The sequence below is a fragment of the Scomber scombrus genome, chromosome 8, assembly GCF_963691925.1.
Source record: "Scomber scombrus chromosome 8, fScoSco1.1, whole genome shotgun sequence".
Classification (NCBI taxonomy): Eukaryota; Metazoa; Chordata; class Actinopteri; order Scombriformes; family Scombridae; genus Scomber; species Scomber scombrus.
Window position 1 is genome coordinate 23484441 of NC_084977.1, and position 26188 is coordinate 23510628.

The 26188-nt window shown below is 41.2% G+C and overlaps 1 protein-coding gene and 1 non-coding gene across 2 annotated transcripts in view; one reads left to right on the top strand and one right to left on the bottom strand.

Moving 5' to 3' along the window:
• Positions 1–26188, bottom strand: part of hmcn1 (hemicentin 1) — an 85940-nt gene that overhangs the window by 16069 nt on the left and 43683 nt on the right. The window contains exons 24-73 of the mRNA XM_062424708.1: positions 25651–25902; positions 25241–25336; positions 24824–25018; positions 24590–24720; positions 22749–22896; positions 22358–22484; positions 22100–22254; positions 21684–21962; positions 21096–21377; positions 19507–19615; positions 19248–19417; positions 18839–18993; positions 18149–18272; positions 17854–17955; positions 16783–16959; positions 16463–16614; positions 15630–15753; positions 13398–13573; positions 13133–13229; positions 12556–12686; positions 12251–12398; positions 11741–12022; positions 11448–11615; positions 10689–10802; positions 10346–10432; positions 10036–10227; positions 9746–9919; positions 9322–9435; positions 9055–9200; positions 8781–8931; positions 8319–8513; positions 8116–8229; positions 7812–7999; positions 7402–7498; positions 7128–7289; positions 6878–6991; positions 6570–6772; positions 6136–6217; positions 5902–6033; positions 5578–5727; positions 5240–5393; positions 4993–5117; positions 4677–4860; positions 4036–4133; positions 3370–3648; positions 3081–3277; positions 2833–2914; positions 2492–2628; positions 2264–2405; positions 1907–2051 (exon numbers count right to left, since the gene is read on the bottom strand). Coding sequence (XP_062280692.1) covers positions 1907–2051; positions 2264–2405; positions 2492–2628; positions 2833–2914; positions 3081–3277; positions 3370–3648; positions 4036–4133; positions 4677–4860; positions 4993–5117; positions 5240–5393; positions 5578–5727; positions 5902–6033; positions 6136–6217; positions 6570–6772; positions 6878–6991; positions 7128–7289; positions 7402–7498; positions 7812–7999; positions 8116–8229; positions 8319–8513; positions 8781–8931; positions 9055–9200; positions 9322–9435; positions 9746–9919; positions 10036–10227; positions 10346–10432; positions 10689–10802; positions 11448–11615; positions 11741–12022; positions 12251–12398; positions 12556–12686; positions 13133–13229; positions 13398–13573; positions 15630–15753; positions 16463–16614; positions 16783–16959; positions 17854–17955; positions 18149–18272; positions 18839–18993; positions 19248–19417; positions 19507–19615; positions 21096–21377; positions 21684–21962; positions 22100–22254; positions 22358–22484; positions 22749–22896; positions 24590–24720; positions 24824–25018; positions 25241–25336; positions 25651–25902 — 7738 coding nt within the window. The remainder of the gene's footprint in view (positions 1–1906; positions 2052–2263; positions 2406–2491; positions 2629–2832; positions 2915–3080; positions 3278–3369; positions 3649–4035; positions 4134–4676; positions 4861–4992; positions 5118–5239; positions 5394–5577; positions 5728–5901; positions 6034–6135; positions 6218–6569; positions 6773–6877; positions 6992–7127; positions 7290–7401; positions 7499–7811; positions 8000–8115; positions 8230–8318; positions 8514–8780; positions 8932–9054; positions 9201–9321; positions 9436–9745; positions 9920–10035; positions 10228–10345; positions 10433–10688; positions 10803–11447; positions 11616–11740; positions 12023–12250; positions 12399–12555; positions 12687–13132; positions 13230–13397; positions 13574–15629; positions 15754–16462; positions 16615–16782; positions 16960–17853; positions 17956–18148; positions 18273–18838; positions 18994–19247; positions 19418–19506; positions 19616–21095; positions 21378–21683; positions 21963–22099; positions 22255–22357; positions 22485–22748; positions 22897–24589; positions 24721–24823; positions 25019–25240; positions 25337–25650; positions 25903–26188) is intronic.
• On the top strand, positions 20034–20115 carry trnas-aga (transfer RNA serine (anticodon AGA)). Its single transcript has one exon. It is a non-coding gene; the product is annotated as a tRNA-Ser (tRNA).

Genomic DNA, 26188 nt, shown 5'->3' on the forward strand with positions numbered 1-26188 from the left:
AAAAAAATAATTTGGGGGTTTACCAATGAGTGCTATGAGTCCTGTAAATTTCACTAAGATCAGACAAAGTTTGTGGTCACATGACCTGCTGTTAGGGGGCGCTATGGAGCCCCCTTGCCACACCCACTCCCAATGATGTTGAAATTGAAACGGCGTCACCAGGTGTGACAATTCACGCACTGCATGTATAAACATCCGACAATGTATGGAGGAGTTATAAGGAGTTGTTTGTTTATACAAACAAACGACTGCCACGCCCACCTGGTATAATGTAGGTAAAATCTGTTGTCAAGTTTACATCATCAAGGTCTGAGGATGATACAGTTCCAATCTGAAGTCTGTGGACTCAAAACTGCAGGAGGAGTTCGTTAAAGTGCGAGGCCTGGAAATGGGGAAAATGGCGTCAAAAATGCACCTGTGATCCAAAATGGCCGACTTCCTGTTGGACTTAGGGTATGGGTCCAAGAGGCTTTTTTGTGCGTCTGGTCATGATATATATGAATCCTAAATTTCGTTCATGTACATGCATGTAGAAGGCGGGGCTTCAACTTTTAATGTTCTAGGGGGCGCTGTAGAGTCATTTTGGCACTTAAAAGGTTGCGGTCATACCAAAAAATAATATTCGTGAGTCTTGACGAGTGTGTCCAATTTGGTTAGTTTTATAGTTTGTCAGTACATCCTAATTGGGAAAAGGCATTAGGGGGCGCTACTGAGCTGTTGGGGCAAAATGTTGGGCAAATGTGGTATCAGATGAAAGAGCTCATGATTTTAAACCTACGTGGCAGGTTTCATGATTCTGTGAACATCATAAAGTCCTCAAAGCGGTGTTCGAAAAATGAAAATCGGTGCACGCCACGCCGCGTGGGCGACTTCCTGTTTGGTAAAAAAATTCCACAAAATAAATTTCCCAATGATCAGATGAGACCTATGACATATGTAAATTTCATGCAGATCCGAGAAGATTTGTGGTCACATGACCCGACGTGTGGGGGCGCTAGCGAGTCCCCTTACCACGCTTGCGTCCAATCACGTTAAATTAAATACATTTTCACCAGCTGCGACGTGTGTGCAGAATTTCATGAGTTTTCATGCATGTTCAGGCCACCAAAAATGTGCCTAAAGTGGCGGCATAAGAACGTGAAAAATAATTAAAACTGCAAGCAGTGTCGAAGGGCCCTCGCACCCCCCCGGTTTCCCCCCAACTGTAACGCCGTACGTGCACGTCGGTGCGTGCGGCAGTCGCAGGGCTATCAAAACTGGCATGTAGATGTCTTTGCTCCTGTGCCTTTAAGTGAACATTGTGTGATGGGGTTAATGTCTCCACTAGATGGCAAACTAAGACCACAAATGAGTCTGGGTGACTTTTCAGCATAAAGGAATGTGAGTGAAGGGCCAAAAAAGCATCAAGATTTTGGGCCGCTGTGGAGTCATCTTCTCACTTAAAAATCCCAAACTTTGTCAGTATTTGTGGTCACATGACCCGTCGTGTGGGGGCGCTAGCGAGGCCCCCTTACCACGCTTGCGTCCAATCACGTTGAATTAAATAAATTTTCACCAGCTGCGATGTGTGTGCAGAATTTCATGAGTTTTCATGCATGTTCAAGCCGCCAAAAATGCGATTCATTTGGCGGCATAAGAGCGAAAATAATAATAAAACAGAAAAATCCTGGCAAAAGCAATAGGTCCCTCACTGACTTGTCAGTGCTCGGGCCCTAATAAGAATCTTGGCAAAAGCAATAGGTCCCTCACTGACTTGTCAGTGCTCGGGCCCTAATAAGAATCTTGGCAAAAGCAATAGGTCCCTCACTGACTTGTCAGTGCTCGGGCCCTAATAATAATAATAATAATTTTTTAAAAATCATGATAATAATAGACAATAACAATATTTTGGGATGTTTGGGTTTACCTGGGGTTGTTTCCTGCCAATATGGCACCATGTTTCCTCCAGGTTACACGAGGAGGAGGCACTCCACTTACGATACATTCAAGCACTACTGGCTTGTTGATGTGGACTGAGACTGTCTGGGAGCCATCCTGGATAGTTGGGGCCACTTAACAGACACATGGACAGATTGACAGACACATGTTATATTTATTCTTTTGTATCTTGATGATGATTTTAGTTCTATAACTATTTAAGGAGGAAATTGTACAAAAAACAAATGACCCTCTCATCAACATTAGGAAGGAATATGTCAAGATTCAAGAAACTTTAATGTAGATTCTCTCTATATATATTTGTCAGTACAAGATGTAACTGTACCATTGACAGCCAGGTTGAACTCTCGGGTGGTTTTTCCAGCGACGTTGCTGGCTACACAAGTATACTGAGCTCTGTCGCTGAGCTCAGCCATGTTGATCTGTAAGTAGCGGCCACCGGACAGAATACGCACACGGGCAGAGGCCTACACAGAGAGAAAACAAATATAAAATGATGAACATGTTGTACATACATGGCAATGTATAGATAGATGTTAGTTTGATTTCTCACCTTCAGTGGCTGACCATCTTTGAGCCAGGTCAGAGTCGGAGGTGGAACAGCATCAGATTTGCACTCCAGAGTCACCTGTCTGTTCTGCAGCACTGAAACATCCTGAGGTGTGCTCTCCCCCGCAATGTTAGGGGGAACTGGTACAGCAAATGGCAATGACATGAATTTCATAGCCCAGTCTCATTTTCAAGAACAAAATCAGTTTTCTGATAAAAGATGATAATTACTAAAAAAAAAACAAAAAAACATTAACTACATTTTTGTAACGTGTAAATGGCCTGCGAGCCATTTATTGTTTTAAAAATATTATGTACAGTGCTCACTGTTTATATGTTACCCACCATGCACTCGAACCAGGAACTCCTTGTCATCATCTCCTGCTGGACTGTTGGCTAAGCAGCTGTATCTGCCTGTGTCCTCCAACTGAGTAAATGTGGAAAAAGTGTGAGAACAATGAAAAAAGATGCAAAAACCGCTGCACTGTTTTTTATGTTATCATATATATAGTGTGCAATGTAGTGTATGGTTCTCATGCTTTATAGAAAAAGCATGGGAAAAAATTATGGGAAATCACAATGGTCACTCTGACCTGTGCCGAGGCCACACGGAGCACCTCTCCTCCGCGGAGGAGGCGCAGGCTGTCTGTTTGGGGGAGAGGGCGTCCATCCTTCAACCAGGTCAGGGAGGGTGTAGGGATACCTGAAGCTTCACACTGGAGCTCCAGTACAATATTCACCACCACAGATACTTCTGCTGGTACACCAGAGCCTTTGATGCGTGGAGGGTCTGATAAAGAAAAATAAAACTAAGAAATACTTCTTTTCACATCTGTGAATGAAACCCTGGGGTTCAAAGCCACGATCTGCTCTTTTACTCACCCAGCACTTTCAGGTTGAAGTGACGACTGGCTTGACCAGCGGTGTTGTTAGCTACGCAAGTGTAGCGTCCTGTATCATTGACCTGGGCCCGGGTGATCTGTAGAGTGGTGTTCAGGTTGAGGAATCTGAGGTGGGGGTCAGGAATTAGACTCAGCCCCTCCCTGAGCCAGGACATAGTAGGAGTCGGGGTCCCATCAGCAATACAGAGCAGAGAAGCCAAGTTTCCTTTTACTACAGTCACATCCTCTGTGCTCCCTGCTCCATCCAGACCAGGAGGGACTGAAAAGAGTAATGTAGAACAATTTGTTAGCTTTTGTTTCTCAGTTTGACTGGAGACATCTCAAAGCACAGGAACACTGTATACAATCGAAAGTTAATTTTTTATTGTTGATTTGATTATTCTGTCATGGACTCATGTTTTTTGGACTCTTACGCTCACCTCAGCCTTTTCTTTATGTTATGTTAAGGCTGATTTAAGTTGTTTCTCTAAAACTGGCATGATTTGAAATTGTTGAGTTATCTACTCCCCATGCCAATTCCTGTGTCACAGGCGTGTCTGGATTTTCAATAAATTGTTTCTGACTCATACATTTGGGTCCACCTGCTTCATTTGCCTTCTGACATATTCATATCTTACAAATCAGCAATTCAAGTTTCCAGACTCACCGTACACCTGCAGGTTATAATGTCTGTTGTCCACTCCTGCCCTGTTTGATGCCACGCAGGTGTAGGTGCCACCATCGGACACCTGGGTGCGTGTGATCCTGGCAGATACAAAAGGTACAACATTTAAGTATCCTGATACCTTTGAACTCTCACTAAAGCTGTAAAACAATGCTCCATATTTTATTTTTCCAACACAGTTTCTTAGGGCAGATAACATTTATTAGACTAATTGTTACTGTAGATGGACATTTCTGATCAATGTTTAAATATTCATCTCTAGATGTGACGTTCTTTTTGTGAGAATGATTTGATGATCATCATTATGAGGAGTTTTTAGGCAGATCAAACCACATTGATCCAAATGAAGTAATCCAGGATATAGTCAGCCTTTAAATGGAGAAATCATTTATAAAAGCAGAATTGCACAAGTAAAAAGATGCAAGGACACTAAGGTTTCCTTGCTGGCTTTATGGCCAAAAAGTGACCAATGTCTTTCTTACCCTTACAATCTGCAATATTTTGCAATCATCCCATATAATATAGTAAATATACCAACGTCTCAGATCAAAATTTGCCCTACACAAGAGACACAAGAGGACATAACGCAGCATTGTCTTCTCATCTGTCATCCACTGACCTACCGGAGCACCTGTCCGGCAGAGAGGAGTCGTATGTGGGAAAACACTGGCAGAGGCAGGCCATTTCTCAGCCAGTTAAGCTGCGGTGGAGGAGAGCCAGCAGCAACACACTCAATGTTGACAGAGTTGTCCAGGACTGTGATCAACTCCTCAACTGTCTCACCTTTGCCCTCAATCACAGGAGGCACTGGAGGAGCAGATGGAGAACGAGGTCAGTGATGTGAAAACAAGCTCAAACATCAAGGAGAAATACAACTGGGGGAAACTGTTTGTACTTCACAGTATATGTAGTATGTATTTGAAAGTGTTTTAAACCCACCATAGACATTTAGATTGAATATCCTGTCTTCCTCTCCTGCACTGTTGGTGGCTACACAGGTGTATTTGCCGCTGTCTGTGGTGTGAGCTCTAGTCACAGAGAGTGTGCTGCCATCTGGACTGATTCTGAAAGGAAAGCAGCATCACATAGTCGCTGTTATGATCGTAACATCACTGAACAATCTCAAACATTACACATGAAATCCCATTTTGTTATTATTTTTTGGCAGGTATTACTGTAGCTGTACCCTGTGCTCCCCGTATTGGTTATGACTTCCCCATCCTTCAGCCATTGGATGGTTGGAGTCGGGGTTCCCTGGACACGACAGACCAGCTGTAGGCTTTCATTTAGCAGGACACCTATCTCACTGGGCATCTCTGATCCAGAGATACTAGGAGGGACTTAACACAGAGTAACTGTTGTTAGCTGCAATCCAGTGAATACAATGAGAATCTACAAAGTGGTATATGCAAGTATTTCTGTGGTAACATATAAGACACATTAAGCTTACTACAATAATTTATAATTTCTCTACGAGTTAGCATTTTTTTAATAATGGGTTAACACCTAAAGATCTACATGTACCTTGTATGGTGAGGTGGTAGCTCTTGCGTGCTTTGCCTTCCACATTGGAAGCCAAACATGTGTAAGTGCCACTGTCAGAAAGCTGTGACCGTGCAATCTGAAGCTTGCTGCCTCCTGAAAAGATGTGCATCTCCAGAGACTCTGAGTTCTCTAAAAAAAAAAAAAAAAATTCATACATTTAATATGAAATAAAATACTATGACAAAGCACTCATCTACTGTTACCTCTACAATTTTTTGTAGGAAACTGTTTTTCCTGATTTGTACGATTAATAATAACAGTATACAGCCCTCATATCGTAAAGCCTTAACCACACCGGCTCACCTATAGGTCGTCCATTCTTCAGCCAAGTGAGGCTCGGAGGAGGGATTCCAGTAGCATCACAGGCAAAGGTGACTGGGTTACTGATGGTTTCCACAACTCTCTCCTCTGCTGGTCCATCAATACTGGGAGGTACTGAGAGAGAGGGAGAGAGAAAGATTTTCTCATTAAAATAAAAATATCTTTGTTTCAAAATGTAGTTCTCACTGAAATAAATGATTGTCTAGAGTTTAATACCATAAATATTCAAGTGGAAGTTCTTGTCCACCTGACCAGCAACATTGGTGGCCTTACATACATATTGTCCAGTATCAGACACCTGAAGAACAAAAGACAGTTTTATTCGTTATGATACAGCCTTTATATATTGAACGTTTTTGCCCTCCACATGGCAGATATTATGTCCAGCTGGAAAATAATTTTTGGAAAAAATACAAGGGGTCACATTTTAGTTTTAGCCAGAAAGCACAGTGGTTTGCAAACCCCCCCCCCCCCCCCCCCCCCAGCAGAACTGAGTAATTAGTTTGAGAAATAACAGTCAGTATAGCTGAAGAAACAAAAACAAGGCTGGGTCCTACATAAACTCATTCTTCAATCAACAGAAAATCAGAGACAAAAAGACATTATAGTACTGGCAGGAGCAGACAACATTGCATTCATCCTTCGATCACCTCTGAGCCTTTGATCTCCAGCATCTGCCCCTCTGCCAGGATGCGCAGGTTGTCTGATTCTGTCACCATCCTGCCATTCTTGTACCAGGTGATGGTGGGAGGAGGTACAGCGTTGGACTCACACTCCAGAGTTACTGATCTTCCAACCAGCACATTCACAACCACAGGAGAGTCCCCACTACTGTCTCGGATACTGGGAGGAACTGGGAAGAGAAGAAAAGAGGAAAATATTGACACTTTACAATATAAAACTAGAGGCCAAAGTCAGGTGCCTATGTAAAGTACATAAAATGTGGATGTGGACTTACCGAAAACTGTGAGGTAGATGTGTTTGTAAGCTTCTCCTGCTGCGTTCATGGCCACACAGCTGTACTTTCCACCATCAGATACTTTTGCTTTAAGGATCTGTAAAGTACGACCGCCTGGAGGCACAAATGCAGACACAGACGCATTAATTAGGCATTTATATTACATATCACTTTCACATTTTCGCTTTGCTAAATTATTACTCTCTTAAATGTGAGCCTGTGGGTTTAGACCATTCCAAGCTTGCAGTACCTGGCAGGATGAGTGCATTGGTGTTGGCCTGAATGGGGCCCTTGTCATTTAGCCAGCTCAAGGTGGGCGGGGGGAAGCCAATAGCCTCACAAGACAGAGACACAAAGTTGTTCACCACCACTGTCACATTCTCAGGACTCAGGCCTATAATCACAGGAGGCACTGAAAGGAAAAAGAAAATCAACATTCAATATGGCAAAAGGTTTTGGGTTTTTTTTAACAGAAAAAAATAAGAATTTTTTTTTTTACAAATCACTCTGCCTGTGTGACTCACCATGAACATTAAGATTAAAGGATTTTTCTGCACTTCCAGCTACATTGTCAGCCACACACACATAGCGTCCTGTATCAGGTACTTGAGCCGTCAACACCTGATGATTAAACACACAGTGTATAGCAAGTAAGAATATAGATCAACTGTACATGTACTATATGTGCAGATAAGAGATCAATCATCAGTTTCCAATCAGATCTGAAGTTCACAGATAAGTTAGAGAGCAAAATATTTAATAATGAGAATATTTATATTGCATATTGTGGTGGACCTAGTTTCAAGAAAAAGGTTTAAAATTCAAGGTAGTATTTATAGAAGGGTACAGGGATTTATAGTTTTATGATTAGTTTCCTGCAAATGAATGAATGAATATGCACAATAGGCCATTGTCTGTTATTCCTGACTCTTACCTGAAGTGTTCTACCATTGGACAGGATTCTGTGTGGACCATCAGAGTTGATTGGCTGGTTGTCCTTAAACCAGGTAATCTTGGGTGCGGGGTTTCCATCCACGTGACATTCCAGTTGTGTAGTTTTATTGACCAGGACTGTTACCTCATCAGGCAAGTCGTTGTCTGATCCCCGTATGATCGGGGGCACTGGTGCAGGACAGAAATACAGATAAAGAAAAAGGGCAAATATGGCAAAGCAAAAATATGATTTTCCAGCTCTGTTAAAATTACCTTTATATGTACCACAAATGTAAAGTACTTACATAATACTCTGACATCATACTGAATGGAGTCCTCTCCTGCTTCGTTGACAGCCACACATGTGTATCTGCCTGTGTCCTCAGCCTGGGCCCTGGGAATCTGTAACACTCGCCCCCCTGAGAATAAAACACTAACAGATTAACAGAACTCATTTTCTATCTTTCTCTCTCTCTCCCATTCACTCTGATTTCTTTGACTGTCTCACCTGGAAGGATCAGAACTTTGTCATTGGAGGCCAGTGGCTGTCCATCTTTGTACCAGGTGAGTGTTGGAGGGGGGACAGCATTGGTCTCACAGTACAGAGAGATGGGATTATTGAGTATCACATCACGAACATCTCCTCCGAAGCCTGGGGGAGACGTGTCACCAACTCCACCAGGTCTGTTGAAATTAGGTGGAACTAAACAGGGTGATAAGAAAAAGAAAAGAAAAGACATCTGAAGCCCATCTTTGAGCATTTCTGGAGCATTTATATCAGTGGTGGGAAACATAAGCAAGGGTATGTTTCAGAATTTATCTCTAAGGCTGTTGATTGATGCTTAACTCAATGCTATATCTGCAGTTATTAAGATCAAGCAGTTTTAGTATCACAATTAAAAAACAGCATAGGAATTATTTCTGAGCCCAAATTGTCTCAGGTACATTATCATCAGTCAACCCAGTTCACCTTGTATATTTACATCAAAGTCCTTCTCATCCTCTCCAGCTATGTTAGTGGCTACGCAGGTGTATCGGCCGGTGTCTGACACCTGAGCATGTTTGATCTGTATGATGCGACCATTAGCTGTGATAGACACGTGGTCATCTGCCCGCAGGATCTGTGGAGGAGAAAAGGCATCAGAGGCGTGAAAAGACTTTAATTCCAACAGAAAATATCCTACTACTAGGAGACAGGTGTGAAATTAATAGTGCTCTACTGGTGACAGATGAAGAATTTCTACCTGTCCATCCTTGTACCACTGCAGTGCTGGGGTAGGAAAGGCCTGAGCTGCACACTCCAAAGTCAGTGTGCTGTTGACCTTAATCTTGACCTCTTTGGGGGCCAGTCCTTCCCCTGGGATATCATTCTTATTGATTTGTGGGGGAACTGAGGTCAAGAAACACATACATAAGTTATAAGTGACTTTAGTGATGCATCAGGAAGATCCAGCATGCTTCATGGATGCATGCATGAGGTAACAAACAAGAAATAAACCAAATGATCTCACCGTAAACTTTGACCTCATAGTGCTTCAGTGTCTCTCCAGCCTCATTAGTGGCCACACAGGTATACCTCCCAGCATCCTCTTTTTTAGCATTGAGGATCTGCAGGGTTCGCCCACCTGTGAAAGTATGGATGATGAATGACAAATGATGTAACATACTATTCTATGTTTTAAGAGCAGCTTCACAGCCCTGAAAAATCCTGTTTTTGCTGACCTACAGTGGTTTACTTGTTCACTTTGTTGCAGGGATGTCCAGCTATACTCAAGCACCCCATGACATCACTGTTGGGTTACAGATGCAACAGGGCACTTCTGACCACACTCATCAGCAATGCTGGCTGTTGTCAGAGGTAAAACTAACCACAGACAGCAATAAAACCTTATTTATTATCCTGATGTAAAGTTAGACTTTAAATAGACCTCGAACCTGGAAGGACTCGGACGTTGCGGCTGGACTCAAACGGAGTGCCGTCTTTGAGCCAGGTGATCAAGGCAGGAGGGTAAGACTGGACTTCACACACCAGGGAGGTAGGGCTGCTCAGGGTTACTGTCACCTCCTCTGCAGAACCGTCAGGACCCGACCCAGCAATGGTAGGAGAAACTGGCAAGGAAAGCAGGAATCAAATCAGAGCAATGATTGTAATCCACCTGAAACATTTTGATGCAGTTATAAAATGATCCTTAGTGGATTAAAAAGAGTAACAGCTGTGTTTGTACCCAGGACATTGAGGTTGAAATGACGGCTGCGGTCCCCTGCACTGTTAGATGCCAAGCAGCTGTACCTGCCGGTGTCTGCAACTTGGGCACCAGAAATTTGGAGGAAACGACCATGAGACAACACTTGGTGTCGCCTGTCAGGCACCAGTTGCTGTCCATCTTTCAGCCATTTAATCTCTGGTACGGGGTTACCTGGGAAATCATTGAGGGTGATAGAGTGACACAGAGATAATCTTTAATGTAATCTAGATTCAGGAGAGACTATTCATTAGTAGAGCATGTGATTTGAGTATAAGTGTATATCAATTACCTGAGGTCTCACAGGTGAGAGTAATGTTGTGTTTCTCCTTGACTTTAGTATCGACCACAGTTCCCTCGCCCATGATGGTTGGTGGAACTGTCAAATTAAATTGAAAATCAATGAAATGGTTCTCACTGTCTCCCCATTCCTAAGAAAAACTTTCACAGTAGGATCCATGTTCATCTCTCCATATTGATGTTAATTGAAATTGATTGACCTATACTACAAGAGTAAACTAGTTTTCACTCCTAACATAGATATTGCAGTAATACATGTGGTTTTAATGTTGTTAATGTTCATTTTCAGTCAGTATACACACATTTAACAAAATATTAAGATAGTAGTCATTTACCGAGGACATCAAGGTCAAAGTTCTTCCTTTTTTCTCCAGCGCTGTTAGACACAATGCAGGTGTACCTCCCAGAATCCTCTACTGCAGCATGCATTAGACGCAGGCTGCGTCCCCCTGGAAATTAATTTAATTTAACTCAATTATCATCATTTTTCAGTTGTCATTGTGGAATGTTTTCACAGGCCCTTTTCCACAGAAAACACCCCAAAGATGTGTAACCAACATTAAAAAATGGTAGCTTACTGAAAGTAAATAACCTCTCCTTGCAATACAGCATCAATTATCAGAAAGAATTTGGATGTTCAGTCCAAAGTTCCCGAGCCAGTTTAATTTGGAAGCACCCACCAATTCAGTTAAATGCTTAAAAACACAAATTTAAAGCAATTGCTCCTCTTGCTAAGAGGTTTGTCTTCTTTCACAGATGTCTGCCTGTTCAACTGTTTAGTTTGGCTCCAGTTACAATGATCCTATTACATCGTATTACTAGTGATGTATTACAAAGGCTTGGCCTTTGAAATCCAACTGGGAAACAAAACAGTTGAGGTGATTCCTCTTTCATTCAAATCCTTCAGTAGGAGGTTTGCTTTCCTCAAGTCTGTTCCATAATGAGTTAGACCATAAGAAAGAATTTTATATTACTTTTGAAAACATCGGATTTGACACACAACCCAAACTACATTTTGTGTAAATGTGATTTATAAGAAATCCTCCTCCATCACTAACATCAACGACAGTCCAGAAAGTCCAATGAGAGCTCACCTGAGAGGACTCGCACTGAGCTGGTCCCTTTGATTGGCCGACCATCCTTCAGCCAGGTGATAGCAGGAAGAGGGATGCCGGAAGCCTCACAGCTCAGAGCAACTGGGTTCTTCACAACAACACTCACATTTTCTGGAAACTGTATCTGACCAATGATATTAGGTGGGACTGGACAAAGGAGAGGACATAAGGGCATAAGACCATTAGAAAACATGACATAACATTGACATTGTTAAAGAAATGATACAGAGATGTAAACAAAAAACAACTTATAAAACTGTTGATATTCATACCGTGTACACTGATGTCATGCTTGCTGTCAGCCTGCCCTGCCACATTAACAGCAATACAGGTGTAGCGTCCTGTGTCCGACACCTTAGCATCTTTAATCTGTAACAGCCTCCCCTCATTCAGAACCTTAGCTCCATGCTGGCCTGTGATAGGCCGTCCATCTTTCAGCCAGCTGATCGCTGGTCGGGGCACGCCCTCCGCAGCACAATGCAGCGTCACATCACCTCCCTTTGTCACAATGATGTCATTTGTGTCACCCTCGCTGCGTCTGATGGAAGGGTGGACTGAAGTGAGAAAAGCAGGTGAGTAATATGGGTGAGAAATACATCACTTTTTAAACAGGAGATGACCTCTCTCATCTATTTAAAGCATATTTTTATTGATTTTCACACCCTGAGACTGAGTCACAGTGGAACCCCCACTCTGATTATTTTGCTTTTCAGTAATAAAATGCAAAGTAATAAATAAAATGGCTTTGATCAATAGATGCCCCGGAACTGGTTTATAGGTACCATAAACTTGCAGGCTGTACTCCTTGGATGTGGTGCCAGCTGCACTGGAGGCTGTGCAGGTGTAGGAGGCTGTATCTGTCCTTTCTGCACTGGAGATCTGCAGCTGGCGACCTCCTGACAAAACCCTGAGCCGTTGGTCAGATTTCAACTCCACACCTGGAATAGAAGTACACATGAAACGCAAATGGGCATGTTGTTCAAACATATTACCCACAAAGTACTCAGTACGTCATGGTTTTTAAGATAGCACGATACAGCTTATTTCCTTTGCTCATGTTGTTAGTTTCACACACACATTTTCATACAGACTTACCATCCTTCATCCAGGTAAGACTGGGTGGCGGTATGCCACTGGATTCACACACCAGACTGATGAGACTTCCTTCAGTCACTGTGAGTGGAGACACCTCCTCTGAGCCACGGATACTGGGATAAACTGTAATAATGACAGGACACCAACAGGAGGCGCTCACATTTCATTCAAGCTAAACTGGTGCAATTTCACTGAGGTCTCAAAAAAGCTACCACAGCAAAGACATGTTGTCACATCCCTGTTTGTGATAATGTAATGTGAGATAAAAATACGTTTATAGGTCCACAGACATGTAAGACTCATTAATGTTATCAAGGAAGACCACTCTGATGTGACTGCAGATCATTATAAACATTGGTTTCAGGTCAGTTTAAAGACTAGTAACTACGGTAACAGACGTATGTAGTCTTTCAGAAAGAGTTGTTTTAGCTTCATCAGTGGGTCTGCATACAACTAATAAAAAACACTGACATTTAAAATGTTTTACCTTTGATGTAATTAACATTTTTTTAAGCATAAACAGAATGGTTTACAAATAAATACAGACAAAAATATAAAGATAAACTCACCCCAGACATTCAGGTTGTAGTTTTTGTCTGTCTTGCCAGCAACATTGGTGGCTTCACATGTGTACCTGCCTGAATCCTGCACCTGGGCACTGTCGATCTTTCAATCAGATTCATAGACAAATCATGAGATGTGATATTAAGACGCTATCCTATTAACTCTGAAGCCATGAGGGAGGGCACATTATAGAAATAGTGGAGAATAGTGAAAATGAGGAGGTTATGATAAAAAAGTTTTGCTGTATAATATTTAACTCTATGGCTATACCTTGAGCAGACTCCCATTTTCTGACACAGTCAGGCCAGGTTTCCTGAACAGCGGGCGACCGTCTTTGCGCCAGGACAGGGTGGGTGGAGGGATTGCATCACTCTGGCAGTGCAACTCCACTGGACGGCCGAGCATTACTGTGGCATTCACCTCCTCACCCTTGATGTTAGGCGGCACTGTGGAAAACATGAAAAGCTACTAAAAATGTTTCTCTAACAGATTACATCATCAAGCATCTCTTCTGAAAGGGAGTTATGTAAACAAATGAGACACTAAATGACACATGAAACCATTAAACATTTACACATACATTTGATTACTCTATAATGTATTTAGATGCTCTTTTATAGTAATTGACCGTGAAAGTTAGCCCGCTGTGCCATTCTAAAATAAACTCTTCATATTACCTCATAAGTGAGCAGAATAATTGCTTCCTATGATGCACAGGCTCTGTTAAATTGGGCATCTGTTGCTCTTTAAGTGCTAATTCTATCTTGGGCTATGACAGAACCATTCAACCAGCTCAACATTTGCTTGTGGTATTAACAATCAGAGAAGTTTCACTTCAAAGAATTTCATGAAACCTAATCTCCATGAAACACGCATTCACATGCATAATGACTTGAGAGTAAAGAAGTGACCGCAGTTTTCCCCCCCTTGTGATTACCTACACATCAACATAACTTAGGATGGGTGTTGGTGAGACCAGCGAACTAGATTTCCTACAATTTGAATAAGTTTGGGGCATGATTTGCATTTGGCGCTGGACAGGCTGGGAGATAAACACACACCACTGAGCCTAAGAAAAGGAAGCTGTGGGAAAACGTTAATTTACAACTTTGTTGCAACAGCTCAGGAAATGTCTGGAGGTCTCCACCCTGTGAATGACAATGTCTCTGTTCTAACAGCAATATAAATAAATGATCTAATTCCAGCTGCAATTTTATTCTACTTTAACTTAAAGTCAGTCAAGCAGTCTTGTATTTGTGTCATGAGACATTTAAGTTATTGACTTTTTGGTGAATCAGGCCTGGTTTAACAGAAGACCACTGGCCAAATTCTTCTGCATTTTAGTTTTTGGACAGACAAGGTGCAAGTCATCGGGGAAGGACGGAACCAGGCCCTCAGCTCAGTATGTGGCCAGACACAGGAAGCTGACAAAGAATGGTAGCAATTACCACAGCAAATCTGCCTTTATTTCTTTGGACAAGCTCTTCTTGATCTTTCTTAGGAAACGCACACCATGTGGATGTTTCTATTCTGCACATATAGAGTGTATGTTTAGACAGACATGCAGAGTCAGACACACACACGCAGCAACAGTTTTCTATATGTAAACTACTAGTGACATTAGCTTTGATTAGACTTGTATAACAAATGATTTGCCATCAAGCTCAGCTCTGTGCAGGAAACTGACAAGGTTTATTGAAATGCTAAACTAATTCAAACCATGCTTCCTCTACATGCACATGTTTTGCTCAAGGCCTCTTTCAAATATCATTCCATTGTTTTAATACACGTTTCGTGCTAGATCTGCTGCTCAGTTGAATGACATGATGCAGTCAGCTGGCAATAACCTTTAGTTAGTAAAACAAGGAGGGAAACAGGAAAAGACATTAAAGTAATGAACGGGAAGATTTTGTCCTAAGGAGAGGAATTTGATACAAATACTGCTTTTACATCACTGCCTGCCAAAAACTTGCATGATGAAACCAATGCTTTACTACTATTGTAATACTTAAATTCAGATTCATTCCAAAACATCACAATCTTTAACAGACCCACTTCATCCGAGGCCTGCCTTTGATTGTTAAGCAGTGCTGGATTTTTTTCAAGCCTTGGTCATGATCCATATCCTATAATACAATTCAAACTCTTATTATGTTTTTCGAATATCTCATATTTCTATTTTTATAAAGGTGATTGGGCCTTGTGCTAAATTTGCTAATATGCAAAATTCTGCAGCACAAACTACATCAGAGGCTGAATTAAACACTACTACTAGGAAGAATAGTACTAGGAATTGTTTTTTTAATTTTTTAAAATGGCTTTCACAAAGTAAAGTATGCAGCTGTTTGTGATGTATATGTTGTATATGCAGGGTCTGATTTGCTGGTGTTTCCTGCTTCCCTGCTTGGAGATTTGCAGAGATGTGGGTAAAAGAAGGGCAACACTACAGGGGACATGCAGTACATGTTAGTAACAACAACTGACAAATGGTGATTGACTCACCATAAACCCTCAGGTCGTATTCTCTGTGTTGCTCTCCACCGGCGTTGACGGCCACACAGGTGTACCTGCCTGTATCGCTAACCTGTGCACTGCTCAGAGAGAGCACTCTGCCACCAGACAACACCTGAGAGGGAAACACACAAACACAGCTTTCAAAAGACCTACAGATTACTCATTGCTTTTTTGTTCCATAAAACTGAAGGAATATACAGTAATGTTTTTGTATAAAGTTTGATATATTGCAACCCTCCCCCCCAAAAAAAAACAAACAAAAAAACAACCCCAAATGTAATGTAATGTAATTAAACCTCAAATAACACAACTTGAGAAGACATTTACCAGATTACACCTCATCACAAACCTGCATAATGATAATGATATAACTTTGTAATACTGGGGCTGTGTCTCAATTCACTTCCTATTTAATATACTATACATGTACACTATATTTACTCTCCACCATTTCATTTGAGTGTCTGAATTCTGAGTGTGAAATGTAAATATTATGTTGTGCCCACAGTTATTCCTACAATAGACTGAAGATACTGAACCTATGAAGCTATTTTCTGCTAAAAATCACACAATGCAATGTTCCACCTTTAATTTAATATGCAAAAATTACTGTTGTGTGCCTCTACAACTGCAACTGATGACACAAAATGATTAGGATTCACAAGCGATTTTATTACACACTATTGTGTAAGCTATGGGGTGTTTAATATTAAGGGAGGAATAAATGAGTAAATGAGGGAATGATTTTGGACACAGCTCAGGTTTGAGCTCAGGCACTTGTAAGTCGTATGGCACAGAGAAAAACTGTGTGAAAAACAAACCTGTATGCCATGGGATACACTTGCCACAGGGCTGCCATCTTTGAGCCATGTGAGGCTGGGTAAGGGAACACCAGTGGCCTCACATTCCAGCTTGCCAGCCTCATTCACCACCACTGTTACTGTCCCACCTCGGCTGGAGATGACCGGAGGCACTGCGAGGCACAATAAAGAAGGAAATGGTCAAGATCTATTGCTCTCACTGACACCAACAGACACACTCACACCAATCCTCACACGCATGTGCATGACCTGCTTGCAGCTGAGTGATCATGGCTAAGCTATCATATATTTGTGTGTGAAAAAAGAAAAAAGTCACCCACCGAACACCTGCAGGCTGTGGAATATCTCTGCAACTCCAGCCATGTTGACGGCTACACATCTGTACATCCCAGCATCTGACAGTTGAGCCCGTTCAATCTCCAGCACCTGACCTCGCTTCAGTATAGTCACCCCAGCTGCACTTGTAAGAGGCCGGCCATCTTTGTACCAAGTAATAGCTGAGGCACAAAAGTATTTAGTGCTTTTCATAATGCAGAAAGTATTACAAGGAAAAATAAAACAAATCAAAATTTCGACAGGTAATTGAAGGGGAAAATAATGGACAAAGGAATACAGGTTGCGTGGTTACAGCGCAGATGCAACACCAAATTTAGCAGCAAAAACAAAAATGTTGTTAGCTTTGATCTAAAAATAATTAAAAGTTACAGCAGATGTCAGACTTTTTGGACATTTGTTCCAGATATGTGTGAATAAAAACTAAAAGCTGCATCACAATGTTTGGTTTTAACCATGGAAGAAGCAAAGCAAATCATTCCCTGGAGGAAAGCGGATCACAGAGATGTATTTTGCCCTATTTTACCATTTCGTTCACCATACACAAGTCATAATATTTTGTATTTGGGATTGTAAAATTATTGTAAAAGGACACAGTAATGGTTACAATAACGTTTTTGTTTTTTATTGTTAAATCATGAAAATTGCTGGCAAACAAGACCTGCAGCAGTTTAAATAAGATTTAAATAAATTCCTAGTAAAATATTTTCACATGTAACGTGATTTCACACATTTCAGACTGTTGGAGTGAAACACCTGCTGTAAAAACAAAATAACATCCCAAGAAAAGTGTTCAATTACACTGGAATGTGACCGCTTCTCTCCACTGAACTTGTACACGCTACAGTCAATCCAACTGAAAAGAAAAAGCTGCGGGAGGAGAGTGAAGTTGCCTATAGGGAGTCATCTGAGATCAATTTTCTGCCGTTCCATTAATGGGTAAAGATAAGAAAAGTGGCGGCAAAGCCAATTTCAACTCAGCAGTCAGAGGAAACTACACACTGGAGCTTATGAGTGAGCACAGCAGGACAGTGGAGGATGTTTGTGAGCTGTCTTACCAGGTAATGGGCTGCCTGTGGCCTTGCATTCAAGCTCAGTGGGAAAGCCTGACAGGATGGTCTGGTTAATAATCTCTCCAGAGTTGCGAATAGTGGGAGGCTCTGAGGGAACACACATAGTAGTATACACAAGAACAATTACTCATCTGCCTATATTCTCATATGTTTCCTTAGTCCCTTGATTCAGAAAGAAGGCTGACACCTGACAGAAATCAGAAGGGAAACAGAACAGTGGAGAGATTAAGATAATTAAGTCAGGGAGACAGAGAGAGTACTGTGTGCATCTGTTAGTTACCATGGACACTGAGCCGTATGTGCTGTTGAGCTTCACCAGCTGCATTGGTGGCCAGACAGGTGTATCTCCCAGAATCCTCTAGTCTTGCTTCAGTGACCTTTAGCATTCTGCCTGCAGACTCCAGCTGTGACAAACACAAGCACATGGACACACAAACAGAAAAAACATGTAATACAGACTGATGACAACTTTTCATGTTAAAATGTGAGTATAAAAGTATAATCAACATATCTGAAGCTATCTGGTTTGCATTGTCATTGTAAACATATTGTAACATTGCTCTGCTACATACAAAGTCAAACAGTGCCCTATTTTTTATTTCTGTGTTGTGTTGTAACAACACAACTAACCAATTGGCCCATCCTGCAATTTTTTAAAAATCAATTTAGGTGAAATTCAGGGACCGTTTGTTGTGCATTTCAGCAGCAGTGTCTGTATGTATGGCACTGAAGCTATGGATACTCAATATACAAAATAATGAATTATTGGGTTGTCTTCTTTAGGAAACATAAAGCATAACTGCAACATCTGTGTTTCAATTTCTTTTTGCAGACCCTTAATGTGTGTTTTACTCTTCTCTCTAGCGTGTTTCCTGTCGCTTTACACTTTAAATTGTCAAATTATGGCTAAAATACTAAAAATAAAATAACTGAAATAATGAATTAATACTCAGCCAATGAGTAAACAAACCTTAAGGTGCTCCTGTGTTGTGTCAACAGGTCGGCCATCTTTAAGCCAGGTAATGCTGGGAGGGGGGATGCCACTGGAGATACACTCCAGACTGATGGGTTTGTGAAGGACCACTGCACGCTCAGCAGGCCCAGTGGTGCGAATGGATGGAGGAACTGCAAAGGTGCAGAAGATAGATTTATTATTTTCTTATAAACCCTTTACATAAGGAAATAAGTAAAAAAAAAAAGCAAATTACAAAAAGGCAGAGAGCAATATTTACCCAAAGTGGGAACTTCTCTTTGGCTTGCATTTAGAGAGTATAAATTCCATGTATTACAATTAGAACATATGAAAACTACTGAGATCCCCATTTGTAGCAAGAGAACAATTGCTTCATTTAACTACAAAGTAGATGACAAAGCATTACCGTGGACAACCACATTGAAGTCCCTCTCGTGGTCTCCTGCTTCATTGGTGGCCACACACTGAAACCGAGCTGTGTCAGAGACCTGAGCACGGGAAACGACCAGTCGCCGCCCGTTGGATGCAACACGCAACCCTTCACCCTGCCTGACTGGTTTTCCATCCTTATACCACCTGCAATTTAGATATTGTTACAAAGACTCTGCTTGTGTGCCTGCATAATGTTTATGTGTGTTTGCAGGCGAACAGGAGACAGGTCTTACGTGATTGAAGGTGCAGGTGTTCCCGTGGCGTGACACTCCAGCTCCAGAGGACTGTTGATTATCACTGTGCTGTCTGTCACATCACCTCCCCCGTCAATAAAAGGAGGCACTAGGTATGAAAAATAATCTGTGTTATTTTGAAGTTATATTTCCATATAATTAAGACTGAAAAAACACATCACAATGCAGTGAAGGCTGCTTTTTCTCACCCCATAAGTTTTCAATAACTTTTCTATAATCCCTCTATTTCTGCTGCAGATAATATCAGAATATCAGTCTCAGACATCAGTAAAAATGAGGATTTAACGACAAAATCCTGTCTGTAGGGCCTCTTATTGCTCTCAAATGTATATAACTAAATTCTCTGGTATTTGTGAAGAGGTCTTACTCTACATGTGAGTATAGCAGTCAGATATGCAGAGCAACAGGGAAATGACAGGTGTCAGTTTCCCATGTGGAATGCACACATGGTGTGGATAGCAATAGCACAAGCAGACAGCAACACTATCAGCTCCTGTTACACATGAGTTGTCGTGGCCGAGTGGTTAAGGCGATGGACTAGAAATCCATTGGGGTCTCCCCGCGCAGGTTCGAATCCTGCCGACAACGGCACAATGTTTTCCCAGCTGTCACAAATTGTAAAAAGAATGACCTGCACATGCTGGCTGTAGCTGTCAGAGTGATTAGCTGTGCTCAAAGGGACTAAAATACCAGAGCCAGTACTTCCTACTTGCACTCAGTGTTACATAACCACTGTGCCATATCAGATAAATTCAGAAAACACAGCCTGTTTCATACAAAAAAAGGGCTGCTTCTTCCTGAAAGAGTTAGAGGTGTGTATATATATATAAAGAAAAATACTCAAAGTATCACATTAATCCAACTTGGAGCCATATTCAGAGTACTAGGATAGTGTCTGATTTAGGATGACTGCTCAAGTCACATGGTGCTACATTTTACAGTTTGGCTCAGCTCTAAACAAATATCTTGGCTCTAAACAGCTATTAAAGCATTTTTAACAGGGGGCGGGGGGCACTTCAGGTAACAACTTCCTATGAAGTCTTTCCTCTCTTATGTCATTCTAACTGGCAAGGGCTGAATCAAGTGTTTGGCTTCATTTATTTTGAACTTGCTCTGTTTAGTGATAAACTAAATGCTGAACTGCTGTGCGTAAACTATGTAGGAAAACTCATATTATTTTATGTTCATTACAGAGAGCAGTTTGAATCAAAAACAAATTGAGGTTCACCAAAGCAGAACAGGGAAGCGTGGCATCTGAGCAATAATGAAAATAAATCAATGTAGAAATAATAGCAAAGTCATTCCAAGGAATTAGAATTGTTAATTGCCAAAACATGCAAGCACACAAGCAGCCCAACCTTGAAAAGTTATATTTGCTTATATATGCTTTACTATGCTTCGATAGTCCACTTGTTTTCCAATATATCTCATTAATTTGGATCTGTTTACAGTGACAATGTAAAAATAAAAATAATCCCTGATGAGGCATGTTTGCTGTACATTTAAGTGTCAGTTTAGTTATTTTACTTCATAGTTATTTTAACAGTTATTTTTGTGTTTTTCTATACCTAAAACTCTGACGTCGTACTTGACCTCCTTCTCCCCAGCAATGCTGGTTGCCACGCAGACGTAACGTCCCGAGTCTGAGACTGTGGCTGAGAGAATTTCAATTTTCTTCCCTTGATCGATGACTCGGACACTTTCACCATCACGCACAGGAACTCCATCCTTCAGCCAAGTGAGAGAAGGGGTAGGGTAGCCGCCAGCTTCACACTCCAGGATCAGAGGCTTACTGAGGACCACTTTCCTCTCTGTGGGTCCGTCATCTCCCCCTGCAATGCTAGGAGGCACTGGAGGAGAAAGATGCATAAAAAAGAAACAGAAAAAAAGCAGAGTTGAAGCTTCGAGGACTTTTCTGGTTGATGAATATCTTTTTTTACATCTAACACTTAAACCTGTCATTGTTCACAAAATGTAAAATTATTTTACACTCCAATTCCTCAAGTCTGTACTTTTGGTGCTTTTCAATGATTGAGGATTTTTTTAAATCAATTGTTTGCTGACTATCGACAACTTTTTGAAATTATTCTTGAAGTTACAAATGTATTTAAGCTTTGTGAGTGAAAAATGTGTGCGATGTGATATCTGGTTCTTACAGTAGACGTCCAGCTCATAGTTCTTCTCAGCACTTCCAGCCACACTGGTCACCTTGCAGGTGTACTGGCCTGCATCTGATGCCTGAGCCCGAGGGATCTTCAGGTAATGGCCTCGCTCTACGTACTGAGCCTGTCGGTTGGACAGGATGGCCTCTCCTTTTCGGTACCAGGTGATGGTGGGAAGTGGCACTCCACGTACCTCACACTCCAGTGTCACCATTGTGTCCAGTAGCGCTGTGACCTCTGTAGTTAAGTTACCACCTTTGATGGAGGGGGGAACTGGAACAGCAGTAAAAAAATATTAACAACTTGTGGCTGAAATTTGCAGTCAAGTAGTATTTGGTCATGTTAGGTGTGTGAACATGTTTTCATACTATATATTTACAGTAAAAGGCTCTGTCAAAATCCACACTCACCATAGACACTGAGGATGAAGTCTTTGGACTGTTTTCCAGCTGTATTCATGACACTACATTGGTACCTGGCCTGGTCCCCGAGACGAGCACTTTTTATCCTCAAAACTTGACCCTTATTAATGACCTCCAGATTAGGATCACCAAGAAACACCAGTCTAGAAAGAAATCAGAATGATTAACAGATAGAAAAATTGAGGGATTAATGTTTACCCTGTTGTTTCATTTAATTTGATCATTACAATGTAATAAGGTACTAACTTCCTGTCCTTGTACCACTGGATTGTGGGAAAGGGCACTCCTTGCACCTTGCACTCTAGACTGATCTTCTGTTTGAGAATAGCTGAAACATCTTGGGGAGAGCCTGACCCTTCAATGGTTGGTGGAACTGAGGCACAGAAGAAGACAATTGTCATTAATCAGAGAGCTTATCAAACAATATAATGAAAACACTGTAAACTCTTTCCCATAATAATAACACAAATGTCTCTAGATTACAAAATCCTATTTATTTGGCTTCTTTCATTCAGTAAATGTGTTTTCCATAAATGTGGAATTCATTTAAGGTTCTTTGTGTCCACAAGGCTCCACAAAGCTCTTTCCCTCTAATTTCTTGAATTACCATAGATGATTGCTCACTGCCATTACTCACTCAGTACATCCAGGTAGAAGTCTTTTTCTGTGCTGCCAGCAATATTGATGGCTTTACAACTGTAGCTGCCTGCGTCTGCTGTGGCTGCGTTCAGTAGTTTCAAGGTTTTCCCCATATCAAGAATTTGGACACTGTTACTAGCAACTACCTGTCGATCAACATAAATAAATGACATCAAACACAGAAGCAAAAACAACAACACCGTTTTGGAAATGCTGCATGGCAGTTATTATGTAAGACAAGTAAGACACAATAAATGTATCGTTATCTAAAAATCAAAATTCAAACAGAGTTGATAAACAACCATTTACTGGCCAAAAAAGTGTATTCAGCTGAGAAATAAAATTAAAAAAGTGAACAAAACATGAAACATTTCCAATTGTTGCTTAGAGTCAAAAACATTCGGGGAGCAGAAAATCTTGAGTTAGATTGCTCATAATTAGCAGATTAAACTAAGTGGTCTGATTCTGCCATCTGTGCCTCACAGGAACAATTACTTAGGCGGCCAAGAGAACAAGAACAGTCCAGAGACATGCTAGCAGCTCTGTGAGGCTTAACTTTAGCCCAACAGTGCTTTGAGCTGAATACTTACATCAGCATGCAGACATGTTTACAATGACAACATACTGAGACTAAATAGGTATAATGTTCATCTTACTTGAGTGTGTTAGGATATTTACAATTGCTAACAAACCATAAACACAAATCCTCCCTAATGCTGATAGGAATTAGTTTAACTGTTTTTTGGTCATAAATAAAGCTATCAGACAATTTTAAATGTTCATCTAATGGTGGTGCTAGATGAAAAGGTCGGAGTTATTACAATTATTCCTGAGGGGGCATGAAAATGCCAAATGTCAGGGAAATCCATCCAATAGTTTCACTTCAAATCATGAATGCAAGAGTTAAAGTCAGGGGGTCACCAAAGTCAGTGGGATTCATCCACTGGTGACCATGAATAGCTGTACAACATTTTGTGGCACTCCATCCAGGAGATAGTGAGATATATCACTGGGGTCACCAAAGTAATTAGGATTTTTTGTAAAGGAACAATGGATATCTGTACCGAATTTCATGGCAATCCATCCTATTATTGTTGAGATATTTCACAAAAAAACAAAAATCTGAACCTCCAGGTGGCGCTACAGGAGAGGATTCACCAACCGACTTTAGTTGCCAACCCTAAAACCACTAGCATGACCAAAAAGCAGCCAGTTAACTGAGATACAAAGTGTGTTTTAATGGTCTGTTCTCATATCAATTCATCATATTCTGTCATTACAGTCTTTAGCATCATGCCATCATGGCTGGCCTTCTATTAAGTTGGTCTTTGTTAAGAGAGTACACACACACACACACACACACACACACACACACACACACACACACACACACACACACACACACACACACACACACACACACACACACACACACACACACACCCACTAAAACACAGGATCCATAGTGGTTTGAAGTCGGTTCTCTTGGACAGCGTACCCTGTGATCAGAGCTCATTCAAGCTTTATGAGCAGTTCCATTAACGAACGGAAAGATCAATATAATTTCTCATTACTTTTTTGCATTGCATGTCCATACACCATAGTGGAGATCCAATTCTTGTCGATGACCTATTAGACCACAGTTTAAGTATATGTTGTGCATAATATAAGGCAGGCTGTTATTAAATCTCCCTATTTCTTTGATGTATTTACATTTAAAAGGACAAACATTTCAACAAATACTAAAAATAGAACAAATATGATCCACTCAGCTATAAAAATGACAAAAAACTGTCACATTTTATATCATGAGCAGCAGTCATATGTGAGTTCACCTACAGGAGTCCCATCCTTGTACCAGGTGATGACTGGGGTTGGACTTCCTGTGACATCACACACCAAGGTGGTAGGCTGGCTCAGTACCACGGTAACGTTGCCTGACGTTTCACCGCCACGGAAATCTGGGGGTACTGTGGAGACATCGAATGTGACGATTATATAATGTTATCAGGTGGTGTTTTAGTAGAGACGCACATATGTATCAGAAAATTACACATTAAACAGGTCAATCACCATTGACTTTGAGCTGGTACTTCCTCTCAGTGGATCCAGCATCATTGACAGCAGCACAGACATACTCTCCATTGTCCAGTGGTGACACAGAGGCCAAAATCAGCAGTGTACCATCCTCCAGGATGGACACACCCGGCTCATTACCAGTCAGCTCCTGGCCATTACGCGACCACCGAATCACTGGTTTGGGAAGACCTGGAGCAGAGAAAAAGGCAGGGAAAAGAGAAAAAAGAAACCAAAACCATAAGCAATGAGAAAAAACTGTATTGTACTTTATATGATCAGCATTGGTTGTCAAAGTATAGAATGTGCTTGTTTGTAGCAGAATATTCAGCATATCTTTCGACAGCCTTAGCCTTAACAGGATAATTAAATCAGTGAATTGTTCTTCATGATATAAAACGTAAATGACCTAACCTTTAGCAGGGCAGGGGAAGGCAATACGTTGGTTTGCAACTCTCTCCTGCAGAGGACTATTGAAAGGAGGCTCAAGTACCTCGACCACAGGAGGCACTGAAAATCAACATACATGAATAATCAATGATGAATACACACTACAATGCAACTGTAACAGATTTATTATGCATCTTAAAAATAGTTCCACTGCATTGTACTGCTCTTCATTCAAATGCAAATATCCAATCCATACAGGTGACTTTTGAATAATTTAAAATCATTACACACTAAACACTACCAGAAACTAAATGAACAAGGTAGTTAGAGTGGGACACTTATTTATTTTTCTTAATCAGACATATACAAATCAAACAGTCTCACAAAATGAGTGCAATAAACACACGGTTCCTCAGAAATAAACTGAAACCAACCTTGCACTTGAAGCTGAATCCGAGCTTCGTCTTTGCCTGCAGTGTTGGTTGCATTACAGGTGTAAGTTCCTCCATCTTCCAGCTGCACGTGGCTAAATGCTAGGCTGCCGTCAGATGACACTGGATACCTCTTACCGTCCTTTGTCCAGGTGATGGTGGGCTCTGGGACTCCTCGCACTACACATGGCAGCTCCACATGGTGACCCACCTGTACCTTCATGACCCTGGGGCCGGCCTGGATACTAGGTGGCACTGAGAAGATAAGATTTACTGCGCCTTCAGTGCCTTATCAGTACCTGCATGTTATTCATCACACAGGGCTTCAGCTTGTAAATTAAATTACAATAGAAACTGTGTGCTGCTGTCAACTATCTTATCCCAAATGAGAATATATGTGGGCTGCATATCTCATTTTGGTAATGTGCAAGCTACATCAGAGTCAATTACATAAAAGCTAATGGATGAAAATCACAAACTGTATGCATTCAGTCAGCAATTTTGATCCAAATAATGTGATCTTTTGCTAGTACCTCAAAAT